The sequence below is a fragment of the Triturus cristatus genome, chromosome 4_1 (genome assembly GCF_964204655.1).
Source record: "Triturus cristatus chromosome 4_1, aTriCri1.1, whole genome shotgun sequence".
Lineage (NCBI taxonomy): Eukaryota > Metazoa > Chordata > Amphibia > Caudata > Salamandridae > Triturus > Triturus cristatus.
The window spans coordinates 1,150,481,402-1,150,496,132 of record NC_140585.1 but is presented as its reverse complement, the minus strand read 5'-3'; the positions used below and the strand labels follow the sequence as shown (position 1 = coordinate 1,150,496,132).

Below are 14,731 nucleotides of genomic sequence, written 5' to 3'. Positions count from 1 at the left end.
TTCTCAAAACCATAGACACTCCAACACCAATTACTACATACTCACTCACTGATTCTTAGGTTTACACGCACACATCCACTCACTCATCCGTACAGTCATTCATACTTATGGTCACTCAGTACAGGACTATCATATGCACTCATACACCTATATAGACACTCACACACCACCACTCATCCATAGAGGTACTCACACACCTAGTCAGTCATGCAAATAACACACTGCCATTTGCTCATCTAAACAGTTATACACACACCAGCTCACTTAGTCATACAAATACTAGCACATTCTTACGCTCTTATACAATCACTGATACAAGCACACACTCATCCATACAGCCACTCTCACAATCACACACTCACTTATAGCCATTTATATACTCCAACACACATATATACTGTAGTTACTCCCACATGTACCACTGAGTTATAGATTCACTCACTAACACATCCATACACACACTCACCCACCCATACAGTCCATCACAGATGCACCATTGAAACCATGCACCCAGTGAATCACCCACTCACACATCTATGCACAGTCACAAACACTCAGGCACCCATACAGATACTCAGACAACCAATCAATAACCCATATAGACACTCATGTAGCTATTCACAAACCCATGCAGCCGCTTACACACCAACAGACAGACTGATACAGACATTCACACAGTTTAGTCACTAACCCATGCATTCAGTAAGATACGTTTAATCACTCACTTAGTCAGTCACACACCTACTAAATCATCCATTCAGGCACTTATACACCCACTCATTCTTCAATACGCCTTTCCCTGTATATATTAAACATAATTAAACTTTACAGACAGTCACTGGATGATGTCATCAGTGATGTCATTTGAGATGTCATCAGTGATGTCACTGACCATGTCATCAGTGATGTAATATGTGATGTCATCAGCAGTGCATTGCAGGGGGCGCAAGTTATAGTTAGCTGAACTAACTATAACGGGGGAATTTCTCTGGTTTTGTACGAGTCAAATGTCCAACTAACTAGAACGCCCCTGAAACCTATTGTTTTTTTTAGTGAATTTCTAAGGTTTTTTAAAAGCTAATTTCTAACTATAACGTGCCTGAAACCTATGTTTTTTTCAGTGAAAAAAAATAAATATATATATATCTCTAAATAAAATTTGGCCCAAAGAGGAGACTCCATTTCACGGATAGTTAAACACCTTTAATTTAGGGACCAACAGCTCAGCAACAGGACAATCACCCCTTCATGAAAAGATGAAAGCCCAACGTGTTTCGAGCACTCCTGTGCTCTTGTTAACGGGCAGAGTGAAGGTGAAACACTGGCAGTTCAAAGGAGCCCCTGATGAGTCTTACAAGTCCCGCCCATGTGGGCGTATGCCTCGGGGCATGGTGGTACCTGTAGTTCCTTTGCAAGATTAAGCGTTGGGCTTTCATCTTTTCACGAAGGGGTGATAGCTGTTGGTCCCTCAATTAAATGTGTTCAACTACCCGTGAAGTGGCGTCTCCTCTTTGGGCCAAATTTTGTGTGCGCGTGTGTGTGTGTGTATCCGTGTGTGTGTCCGTGTGTCCAGAAATTGTGAGCCAGTGATGCCTCGTTTGTTTAGCAGCCCAGGAAGAAGAGGTTAGAAAACCTCGAAACTCGTCGGCGATGATAAACAATTGCTGGAGCATGAAGGCGAGTAGTAAATAATGCCTGATGGTGAGAATGGTGTCGAGTGACCTTCTAATGCTTTGGGGCACTCTGGTGAAAAAATATATATATATATATATATATTTATTCTTCTCCACATATATGTTTCCGGGGTCCCGCGCATGGGCGGGAATATTCATGTGTTTATGACTTTGAGGATACCCCTGGAAGAGAACTAGGATTACAGGTAAGTAACTTATCCATCTGGTTTTGGGTGAGCAATCAGGCAGGCTGGAGAATTGTCTGGAGCCTTGTATTTTTGTTATCAAGTCTTGGAGTTACTGCTGTCACTGTAGCAGGGTTGTTCATGGCCTTAAGTCTCTCAGTCCAAATGTAGTCAACAATTGGTATGGATCTTACTAATTCTTTTGGTTAACTCTTTAAAATCATACAAGAAACATTCTGTTTGCTGAAGAGACTGCAGATTAAATCTCTTGGCAGCTCTCTCTAGCAGTGCATAGAAGTCCGCCATATCATCTGGCGGCGAGCTATCTGCCGGAGGTGTTGGTGGAGCCAGTATAGGGGTCACATAGTCATCCCATTCACTTCCCGCACTCGCTGTTTGATCTTGTGGTATCTCAGCCTCTTCTGGCTCATCTTAGTCATCTCTGTGATCAACATAATCATCATGAATGGTGATAGTCTCTAGATATCTTGGTTGCAAGAAGTGTTTATGCTGTACTAGTGGGCTTCACTGCTGTGACAGTATTTCTGCTTGTTGTACCCCAGATTTAGATTGTTCTAGAGGTGTGGCTTCCTTTTCAGGAAAGCTTATATGATAGTCCTTTAACTTTAGATGGAGGTCTGTCACCAGAGCTGCAGGGACTTCCATAATTGGTTCTTGTGCCAGTTGTTCATCTAGTACATCCTCATAAGGATCAAACTCAAGGAGTTCCTCATATGCTTTCTTCCTACCTTGCTGTCTGTCTTTAAAACACCTTGCAATTATATAGATGCGTCTTGTTCAACTTGGCATTTTACATGTCATTGTGATGGACTTGTTGCATCTCTAAAAGGCCCTTCATAATCCTTTTCTTCCAATCCTCCTATTTCTTGAAGGAATGCTGGTGGCAAAGGTGAAACCTTGCTAGGAGAAGTTTGTTCTGGCCTTAGGAGTGATTCGGCAATGACAATCAACGAAGCCATTCTTGAGGATAATGACTTTAACTTCAACGGCATGATGTTCACTGTAGCCATTGGAACTGGCATTGATGGCGGCGCCAGCTGTGTGTTCTTCAATGGTGCAGCAATGGCTTGAATGATCATGCCATCGACAAAGTCGATATGAGTCTTCCCGTCGATGATGCGTTGACACAGAAGTGGTCGATGTTGTCGGCGTAGACCTCTTTGCCATTGACGGTGCAGTGGACGGTCTCATCGACTATTTAACTTACAACTTACCTGATTTTTGTGATGACTCTGAGGTAGGCTTCCTAGTGTCAGCAGAAGCTAGTGCTCTTTCAAAGGGCGTTGATGGTTCTGAGACTGATGCTTTTTGTTTTGTTGATCCTGGAGGTGCTGAAGGACTCAACTTTTCCTGTTCTGATTTCTTCTTGCCTTACATTTTATGAAGCTATATGGATCGCCATATAAAAAAGCTGCGGGCACAGTTTGCTAAAATAAAATATGTTGGTGTGAGGAGGATCCAGAGGAGAGCCAGATTTAATGGCATATAGTACGGTAGTAAATACCGGTAAATCAATAGGCGATAAAGTGCTCAGAAGGGAGGGAGGAGAGGAGCCAAAAGTAATTTATTTTTCTGCTTGCAACAAAACGAGGAGTCCTAGTACAAGTAGTAACGTTTTCTTAGGACAGCTGACGGGGAGACATAAAACTAGGAGTGTGGAAGGCCTGGATATCAGCCACTTTTTTTTTAACTGAAGTCAGCCGATTCGTCATATTGGGTCTGAGAGTGGAATAGAAGGAGAAATAGTAATAGGATCCAGTAGGGATTTGACCACTTGGAATAACATTTTAAGATAGTGCTGAGCCAGAGTGATTTTATCAGAGTAAAAAAATAAAAGGGCTCAGGTAGAGCGACAGTCTTTGTGGCAGTCTCTCGGTGCCAGCCTGCATTTCAGTTTGTCCTCCTCACTGTAAGTTTTATGCCAGATCCTCTCTAGGCGCTTACAATTCTTTCGCATCCCACCGAGAGTGTCATTAGACCAACGTGCTGGAGGAAGACATCAAGAAAAGTTAATAAGACTGAGAGGGAGTGCAGATCAAGAGATGACAGAACCCAGTTGTAAATAAAGAGTCGGAATCCACTGAATGGCTCAAATCTGGTTTGCTTGTAGGAGTGAGCTAAAAGTAGAAGGTTGAATTTGGACCAATTCCTCTACCTGGAAGCCAAGCTACTAAACCGAGCAATAGAAGTGAAGGAATTGAGATGGAAAAAGGTATCCCGAAATGATCAGACCACAGCAGAGGAATCAGGCAGTCTACCAACAATCCCTTCAAGTTTGAGAAGAGAGGATCAAGCAAATGCCCTGCTACATAAGTAGGGGAGTTATTTAATAGATTAACTTCCAAATCCTTAAAGTCCTTCACCAGAGAAGCGGCAGAACTACAGGTTGGGTCATCAAAGTAAATGTTAAAATCACTGATTTTTTTTTAATTTGAGCATTTAAGGATTAATAGGAAAGAGCTTCTGGCACCAGAGAGCACCAACTACCTGCTGGTCCAGGAGGATGATAGATCAATGCACCCAAAAAGGCAAGGGTGTTGGATAGGCAAAGGGAGAAAAATATAGACTCAGTCTAAGATATAAAGATTCTCTGTTTTACATTGATAGTGGGCTTTAAAAACAATATCAACCCTACCGCCTTTTCAATCCAAAAGGTCCTGTGATACCATACCGATAGTAGGTAATGTAGAAATATTATCAGGTGAGAAGGCGTCGTTTAACCAGGTTTCAGTTAGAAAAATGGCATTCTGCAAATTATCAATGAAAATGTTAAATAATTCTAACTGGTGTTTGGCCAAGGAGCAGCAGTTAATATTACAAAAATGATAATTAATTTAGGTTCTGATAGCACAGTGGCTTTAGAAGTAGAGATGTCTGGAAGAGAAGTAAAAACATTATTCCCAGATCCTGAACCTACAAACTGGGTTGATGTATGAAAGTCACAGTGGCAGTAACACAAAATACCACTTACTGGATTCATAGCTAACATACCTCCAGTGTCACAGAACATGGAGCTTGCAGCTTAGTGACAGAGTCAAAAGGACCAGCAATCCTGGCTCCTGGGTCCATTCGAGCTCAAACAGGCTTGCTGTTGATGTGCCAGCGGTGTGTCTGCACAGCGTTTGCATTTAAGTAAGGCCTGGGCTGTGAGCAGGATGGAAAGCCCATCGAACTCAGTGCATCAACCGCTCTCTGAAAATGGTCCAGGAAGAAGGCTGATAAGGCTGGACCCGTTTAACAGATGTGGAGCAGAAAATAGCAATAAAAGGTTAAAAATGAGAAAAGAGCCCCCCACACACACAATTCAGTGCAAAAGTATAGTAGCAGTAGTATTAACAAATGTAATGTGGAATACCCAGTATGTGCCAATCCTGCCAATGCAACAACAATGTTTAAATAAGGGCTTCTAACCACTCTCTGGAAATAGCCCAACAAGATAGCCGCTATGCCTGCACCTGTCTGACATGGAGCAGAAAATAGCAATATATGGTAAAAATTAGATCAGAAACCTCCCACACAAAATACAGTACAAAAGTATAGTAGCAGCAGTAATAAACATTTTATCTGTATCTGGAATACCCAGTATTTGCCAATTCTGCCTATGCACTGCCACATTTAAAAAAAATCAGAATAGACAACACATCTCTCTTCAGGATTCTTGCCATTTAAGCTTTAATGGAGGGTCTCAAGGGGGTCATTAGGGGGTCATTCCTCCTTATGTGCCACCGTCCCAGATTAGTATCTCAACATTAGACTCCTGGGCCGGTTTGAGCCCTCCACTCCTGCCCCATTCAGTTCCTCTCCTGGTAGGTGTCATTTCTGGTTGCTATCACTTCACTCAGGCGGGTCAGTGAGCTACAGGCATTAACCCTGGAAGAACCAAGTTCATAGGGATAGGGTTGTACTTTGCACCAATCCCAAATTCCTCCCTAAGGTGGTCTCTCACTTCCACCTTAACCAATCAATTGAACTTCCTGTCTTTTTCCCACAACCTAATTCAGTTGTAAAACGGGCTCGCCATACTTTGGATGCACAACAAGACCTCATGCACTTTGTTGACAGAACCAAAACATTTAGGAAGACATAACTTTTTGTTGCTTTCTCCAATCCCATAAAGGGAAGGCTCTATCCAAGTCAGGCATTACCAGATGGATTGTTAGACACTTTCAGCCATGCTATGCTAAAGCTAAGAAAATTTTGATCACTCCTCCTAGTTCCACTCCACTCTGAAGAAAGGAGCTTCAATGGCTTTCCAATGGAACATCCCGATAGTGGACATAAGCAGAGCAGCTACCTGGTCCAAAACACACATTTTCACAAAACATTACTGTGTCAATGTGCTAGACCACCAACAAGGTTCAGGCAGTGCTTCGTACATTTTTTCAATCTGCCATGGAAGGACTGCTTTACAGCCTATGCATAGCGTATGTATCTACATCCACACATCCCTCAAACTGAGGCATATGTGGATGATGTAAGCATCTATTTGTAGCATGTAGTGCTGTAGATTCACATGCACCCACCCTCCTCCCCAGATGCATACGGCCCTTGTAGTGTCTCTTATGAGCTCTTTTCCCCCTCTTGCGTGGACATCTCTCTATACATTACTTCGTTTCATATTTCATCCTCACCCGCAGTGTGGGAAAACAATATAACAGATGCTTACAGGGTAAGTAACATTTTCCTTCCTGTGTGTTCATTTTCTGTCATAGTTGCATCAATGATAATACAACTAAAATAGTACTAAAACTGTTCCGAATACTAAAAACGAACTTTAAAAAAGTAGAGGATAAATAATTTGGCATTCTTTGCTGTTTTGTATGTGTATTTATGTATTGCGCACACCTATTATGCTCTCACTGGGAAGCCTTCAGTTAATGCTAAACAAAATTTAAATGTTTAGCGTGCTGATCAGGAACATGTCACTGCTCGACATGTGTGAAACTTGAACTGTATAGCAAGTGTCTCTGAACACTTGAAACCTGAGTGCATAGCTGGTGAATTTATCAAAGAAGATTGTTGTGACACAAATTTAAATAATACTTTTATGGACACCTTCACAGTTCTTTTCAAACTGCATATCGGATCATTTGTCTGTTGCCCAATGCATTTCGGGAACACTTCCTTTCTCAAGGGCCACTGTTGAAAACATGAACATGGTAGGGGGGAAAAAAATCACAACATCCTGTTTAATGATGCAACGCTATGTTTTCTTGGTTGTTTAACTAGTGAGATAAGTTAATGAAAGGATACGTGGTGCCTTGAGTGAAAAACAAATTTCTGTGATTTAAATAGAAAAAGTGGTGCATAGAACAGCATGCATTTTATAGAGAAAGATACCATATTGCAAACCATGCATATCTAATATTAATCGTACTGAACCACGAAGTGACAGAAAGAAAGTTATCTTCTGTACCTTAATTACACCCTAGGACAGAGGAATTGTTGCGAGTACAACAGTTCCCCTGCAGAAGGGAGTTTTCCCGAAATTCATTGGGCAACAGACATATGGTTGTATTCCAATTTCCTTTTGTTAAATAGGCCAATGTTTGATTATGATTAGTAATTGCAAAACCATCACAGAATATTTGTGTTTCATAAAAATAAATGTATAGATGTTATTTATGCGATATAATGTCAAATTAAATATAGCAGTTTGAATATGAACTGTGAAGGTGGCCATAAAAGTATTATTTAAATTGATATCACGCTCAAGTTTCAAGTGTTTAGAGACACTTGCTGAACAGTTCATGCTTTGCTGTTTGCCACATGGTAAAGAACCATTGCAGAATATGTATAACTTAATGCCAATTCTTTTGGTCAAATGCAAATATTGAGCAGCATCTTAAAGTTCACATGCTTTCGGTTTCAGTAACAAAATGTACCCCCTTAACTTTTATAAGCTGGGTGGGGGGGAGATCAAATAAATGATATGCCATGCCTCAGGGACCACATAGATTATTTGTGATATCTTCTTTAGGCAAGTGCAAATTCCATTTAGCTGATTTCTTACAAATATGCATCCTGGCTTCTTTCCATGTTGAATAATGCAGAAGTGTGGTTCACAGTGACTCTTTAAATGTTTCTGCACGGAAACACTCACATGCACTGTTGGATTCCATTCGATAAAGGTTCTTCTGATCTAATCTGTAAAATGCAAAAGGCTGTTAAAATCTGACCTCCTCTACCCTATATTTGCTTCTTATGCTACAACCCTCAATCATTTGATGAATGAGGCATCATGCCTTTTCAATGGATGTTTTAGTGTAATGTCTTATTTTGTTCCTCCTTCAGAATACAGCCAATTTGGATCAGTTTGAGAGAATCAAAACGTTAGGAACAGGTTCCTTTGGCCGGGTGATGCTGGTGAAACACAAGGAAAGCGGACACCACTATGCCATGAAGATTCTAGACAAACAGAAGGTGAGACATTGGCGATAACGGTATTGACTGTAACACTTTATAAGAAGGTTTAAGTATGCTTTGACCTAAAAAAATGAAGCCTGGTTAGAGATTAATTTGTTGGGTTGATATTTTCAAGAAAGAACATCTTTTAGGTACACAGAACTTACATTCTGTTGTACTGTTTGTTCAGTCCATTTCGAGCTTTTTATTAAAAATATAAATCTTCTCTTATCCTGCAGATCGTGCAATACTTTTGAGTAAAGAACTCTCTCCATTTCAGTGGGACACACTTGCTTGATAATGTGGATATTGTACTGATAAGCTCTCCAAACACAATTTCTTTAATTTAACCACAAATCAACCATTTTAGCTATATAGGCTGTTCAATCTACTGCCTAACACAGGTCTTTAAAAACATTTCCAGTTAAAATATCGACCAGATCTTATTAGTAATTTTTATTTTTGTTTTCAATTAACGTTTTGGATCTGAAAGAAACACGTAGTGATAGATTCCTTACCTTAGAATTGCCCCCAGGCGTCAGACTGGATCTGGAAAGTTTTCGTCCGCAGTACCCCTGCACATCGGTTGGCGGCGTTGTGCGGCTCTGCATGCATCGTTGGCGTCAGTGCCGGGATGACGTCGCTGGAGCTACTTAGGCGCGCCCGTGCGCGCTGACGTCAGTTCTTTCTTTTTCCGAGTCAGCAAGCGCAGGTCTGGGAAGAGCAAGTACCCCCAGTAATTTTTTGACTGAGTTTTTTCGAGGCCTTTTGTCTCAATTTCTTCGAGTCGATCGACTCCTGGTGTCATAGGGATGATGTCGGTGACGGACCCACACCGCGTGTGTCTCTACTGCCTGGGGCGCGACCACGACTCCAAGTCGTGCCCCGACTGCCGGGCCATGGCACCGAAAACTTTGAGGGAGAGGTCCCGAAAGTTGCTGGAAGTCCGGCAGTCGGCTTCGCGACGCTCAAGGTCCAGATCCCGTGGGAGGTCGAGGGACCGGTTGCGGAGCCGTCACCGTCATTCCTCTGGATCTAAGTCTTTGCACTCTGGGTCAGGTAAGTCGAAGCATTCCAAAAAGAAGTCGAAGAAGCGTTGTCGCTCCTCGACTTCACATCACGTGACACGGCTGAGGGTGCGGGTGGTGCCACCCCTGCGGCTCCGGCGGAGCCTGCGACATCGGTGCCGGCCAACCCACCCTTTCCGGGTTCGTCGGCGACCCCTGCTCAGGTGCAAGAGTTTCTTGCTGCCATGGCCCGGCTGTTTGGGCAGTCTGGCCCCGCCGGAGCGCCTACGGGCCTGACCGGGGGTCCTGTCCTTCCATCGCTGGTGGCCCCGGTGCCGCAGGAGCCCCCGGGATCGGACCCCGGTCGACACTGGTTGACCTTGTAACATCTCCACCGCCGTCGACCCCACCGGCACCACCTCTGACGTCACCCGCTCCTCGGGACGACGACGTCCCCAGTTTCAGCCCGGACACGGTGCCGGATGGACGCCGTGCGGCGCCGATCCCGATGGGGCCCTTTTTCCCCTATGTCAGTCCTCCTTATTTTCACACTGTTTCGCAGACTTTGGAGGAAGGGGAGGACTGGGAGGGGTCTGAGGACCCTCTCACACAACGGTGTGATTATGATCCAGACTTGGCAGAGGATTTGGGGGAGGCCAGTGTTCTTGACACCTCACCTGACCTTGACATGCCGTCTCCTCCTACCGTGGCTACAGAGGAGGGAGCCAGTTACGCAGTGGTATTACGTAGGGCAGCCGAGGCTCTCCACCTCAAACTCCCTCCGGTGGCCGTCAGGACTAACCTCCTGACAGAAGTGCTTCAGCCGACAGCAACCTCTACGGAGCCCTTGCTGCCTTTCAATGACGCACTTTCTGACGTTCTTTTGTGCACTTGGTCCAGGCCCAACACAGGGGCTCCTGTGGACAGGAACACGGCCCGCCGCCATCATCTGGCTCCGGGCGACCCCCTCTGCTTCCCAGAGCGCGTTCCCTTCCGCACCCCTGGATAGGAATTCCAAGAAGCTGGAGCAGCTTGGCAAGAAGCGGTTTTCTTCTACCATCTTAGGGCTGCGGTCGGTGAACACAGCATGCCTCTTGGGCCGTTATTCCCACTCTCTGTGGGATACGGTTGCGCAGGTGCTGCCCAACTGTCCAGAGGAGGCACGGACAGTATTCTCTCAAGCTATTGCAGCTGGGAGAGACGCAGCAAAGTTCACTATAAGTTGTGGGCTTGATACCGCCGACTCGCTGGGCAGGGCGATTTCCACGACGGTGGCGCTTCGGCGCCACACCTGGCTGAGGACAACTGGCTTCTCAGGGGATGTCCAGAACACTTTGATGGACATGCCCTTTGATAGCATTCGCCTTTTTGGCAATAAGGCGGATAGTGCGTTGGAGCGTTTTAAGGACTCGCGGGCTATGGCCAAGTCCTTGGGCCTGTCGGCCACTCGCCCTCCTCTGCCTTCTGCTTTTCGCTCCTTTCGTGGCCACGGAAGGGGTGCCCCAACACGTTCATTCCAGAGCCACAGGCCTGCGCAGTAACATCCTCAGCGCGGTCGTGGGAACTGTCAAGGCAGTTCTGGGGGCAAGCAGGCGGGTCAGTCCACCTCCACCCCACAGCATCCACTGCAAAGCCTTCCTAGTCCGACATTTCAGGGCAATCCAACGTCAGTGGGCGGCAGGATTCGCCATCATCTCCCCCACTGGCGCAACATCACCTCGGACAAGTGGGTGCTGCAAATTGTCCGAAGGGGCTATTCCCTCCCCTTTGAGACTTCCCCCAGCCATGCCACCTTAGTACCGCCGCATGTCAGGGGACCATCTTGCGCTTCTTTAACAGGAAGTCACAGCTCTCTTGGCCAAGTGGGCCATCGAGCGCGTTCCTGGGCCAGAAGTAGGTTGTGGTTGTTATTCCCACTACTTTCTGGTCCCCGATAAGGACAAGGGTCTGCGTCCCATCTTAGACCTCCGGAACGTCAATCGCTTCCTCCGGAAGGAGAAGTTCAAGATGCTCGCACTTGCTCAGGTCTTGTCTGCCCTAGACCCGCAAGACTGGATGGTAGTGTTGGACTTGCAGGACGCTTACTTTCATATCCCCGTCCTGCCTGCCCACCAGCGTTACCTGTGGTTCACGGTAGGCCACGAGCACTTTCAGTTCCAGGTGCTCCCCTTTGGCCTTACCAGCACCCCTCGGGTGTTCACGGTGGCGGTGATTCACAGATGGCGGTGGTCACAGCTCATCTGCGCCATTCAGGGGTTCCAGTCTTCCCCTATCTCGACCACTGGTTGTTAAAGGCGTGCCCGCCCCAGGCAGTAGTCTCCCACCTCCAGACTACGGCCGACCTCCTGCATTTGCTGGGGTTCTCCATCAATGTGCCGAAGTTGCACCTGATTCCCACTCAGAAGCTCCTCTTCATTGGAGCGGTTCTGGAGTCGGCGCAATTTCGGGTTTATCCTCCCGAGCAGCGAATCCAGGATATTCAGGCGATGATTCCGATCTATCAGCCTCTATCCCGGGTTTCGGTCAGGATGACCCTCCGGCTACTGGGCCTGATGGCCTCCTGCATCCTGTTAGTGGATCATGCCAGATGGCATATGCGGGCCTTGCAGTGGGACCTGAAGTTCCAGTGGGCACCGCATCAAGGCAACCTGTCCGATCACGTAGGGCACGCCACGACAATTGCAGTGGTGGCTCACGAATCGCGATTGGGTCAGTGGCAGATCCCTCTCCCTTCCCCAACCGGAACACACAGTTGTGACAGACGTGTCTCTTCTGGGCTGGGGCAGCCACGTGGGAGAGGCGGAGATCAGAGGACTCTGGAATCCGGTGTAGTCCCGGCTCCATATCAACCTTCTGGAGCTTCGGGCAATCCGACTTGTACTGAAGGCATTCCTTCCCTCGGTCAAGGGGAAATTAGTCCAGGTGTTCGCAGACAACACCACCGCCATGTGGTACAGCAACAAACAGGGCGGGATGAGGTCATGGACCCTATGTCAGGAAACTCTGCGCCTCTGGATATGGCTGGTACTGCAGGGCATTTCCCTGGTGGTTCAACACTTGGCAGGTTCTCTGAACGCCAGGGCGGATGAACTAAGCCGCCGGTGCATGATGGATCACGAATGGCGTCTGAACTCGGACGTGGCGCAAGGTCTCTTTCAGCAGTGGGGAGAGCCTTGGTTAGATCTAGTCGCCACCGAAGGTAACGCGCAATGTCTTCAGTTCTGCGCATTGGACTTTCCAAGGCGGCACTAGCTAGGCAACGCTTTTCATCGTGAGTGGAGTTGTGGTCTACTATACGCCTTTCCGCCTATACCACTTCTGCCCAGAGTGCTGAAGAAGATCAAGTGTGACCGGGCCCAAGTCATTCTTGTGACACCGGACTGGGCTCGAAGAGTATGGTATCCCGAGCTACTCAGCATGGCTATCGATCTCCCGATCCGACTGCCTCTTCGGTAGGATCTTCTGTCGCAGCAGCAGGGGACAGTCCTCCATCCGGAATTGTCCAGCCTCCACCTCCTTGCGTGGAGATTGAGTCGTGGCAGTTGACGTCTTTTGACCTGCCTCCTGAAGTTTGTGATGTTATCTTGGCAGCCAGGCATCCCTCCACTAAGACGGTATACGCCTGCAGGTGGAATAAGTTTGTGGCACGGTGCACTGCAAAGGCTGTGGATCCCCTTTCTGCTCCTCTTTCAGAGGTCCTTCTATTCCTCCTTTCTTTGGCCCAGCAGGGCTCTATTCTGGGCACCGTCAAGGGCTATCTTTCGGCCATTTCAGCCTTTTTACGGCTTCCAGATCAACCTTCCCTTTTCAAGTCCCCGGTTGTAAATAGATTCTTGAAAGGCATTACTCATCTTTTCCCTCCTGTTCCATTCCTAATGCCTCAGTGGGACTTGAATCTGGTTCTGACATTTCTAATGTTTGCGCCCTTTGAGCCACTTCACAACTGTCCTCTTCGTCTTCTCACTTTAAAGACAGCTTTCCTGGTGGCCATCACCTCTGCCAGAAGAGTGGGTGAGCTCCAGGCTCTTTCTTCTAAACCTCCTTTTCTCTCTGTCCATCCGGACAAAGTAGCTCTAAGGACTAGTCCATCTTTTCTGCCGAAGGTTGTCACTGCCTTTCATATCGGGCAGACCATCACTTTGCCTACCTTCTTTCCGCATCCCTCAAAAGAGGAAGAGAGGCTCCACCGTACCTACTCGACACCGCATCACCGGACGTCGCCTTCCTGACCGAGACCTGGATGAACGAAGCCTCCTCGCCAGACATTGCCATAGCCATCCCAGACGGTTACAAGATCACCCGCAGAGTCCGCACCAACAGGGCCAGAGGAGGAATCTCCATCGTCCACAAAACCACCATCAGGGTCTCAAACACCAACGACACCTTCAGCACCGCCAAACACATGCATTTCCAGATCCACACGGACTCCAAGACCACCCTAAGAGGCACCCTCGTCTACAGACCACCAGGACTCCGGCCTCAATTCTGCGACTCCATCGGCGACATCATCAGCACACACGCGCTGCCCTCCACCGACTACATCCTCCTCGGAGACCTGAACTATCACCTGGAGAACAACAACGACAACAACTCCTCCACCCTGATCGACAACCTCGCCAACCTCAGACTGCAACAGCTACTCATGACGCCGACCCACATCGCCGGTCACACACTTGATGCCATCTTCTCCTCAAGCCCCCACGTCACCTTCAGCCACGCCTCCGAACTCACCTGGTCAGACCACCACTGCATCCACTTCTCATTCCGAAAACCCCTCACACACCACCGCACCCCACAGACCCCCTGCCGCTGCTGGGGCAAAGTCACTGAAGAACAACTGCAGACAAGCCTCGCACTCAACCCTCTGACCAACCCCACCAATCCCGATGAGGGTGCACTCTCCCTCTAACGCTGGATGAACGACTGCGCCAACACCATAGCCCCGCTGAAAAAACCCACCAACAGAGACACCAGCAAAAGAGTCAGCTGGTTCACCTCGGAACTCCTCGACTCAAAACGCACCTGCCGGAAATGAGAGAACATATGGCACAGCGACAAGACGCCAGACAGCCGCGCTGCCCACAAAGACGCCATCCGCAACCACCACCACCACCTCATCAGGACTGCCAAAAGGACCTCCTTCACAGACCGCCTTGACAATAACGCACACAACAGCAAGGAGCTCTTCACCATCGTGAATGAACTCTCCAACCCCAGCTCCAGTGCCAACGACCTCCCACCATCGCAAGCCCTGTGCGACTCCCTCGCCACCTTCTTTCACCGGAAAATCACCGACATCCATGACAGTTTCAAAGCCCAGACGACCCCTGCAGACCTCACCGGACCCACTGCACCCCACCGCCCACGACACCCTGACAACCTGGGCCAACGTGAGCATCTAGGACACAATCAAGACCATGGACACAATCCACTCCGGATC

General features: G+C 47.4%; 1 protein-coding gene across 4 annotated transcripts in view; it reads left to right on the top strand.

The window, feature by feature from the left end:
- PRKACA (protein kinase cAMP-activated catalytic subunit alpha) overlaps nucleotides 1-14,731 on the top strand; it is a 902,215-nt gene that overhangs the window by 494,288 nt on the left and 393,196 nt on the right. For all 4 annotated transcript variants that reach the window (XM_085654293.1, XM_085654294.1, XM_085654292.1 and 1 more), the window contains one exon: nucleotides 8,174-8,302. In XM_085654293.1, coding sequence (XP_085510419.1) covers nucleotides 8,174-8,302 — 129 coding nt within the window. The remainder of the gene's footprint in view (nucleotides 1-8,173; nucleotides 8,303-14,731) is intronic.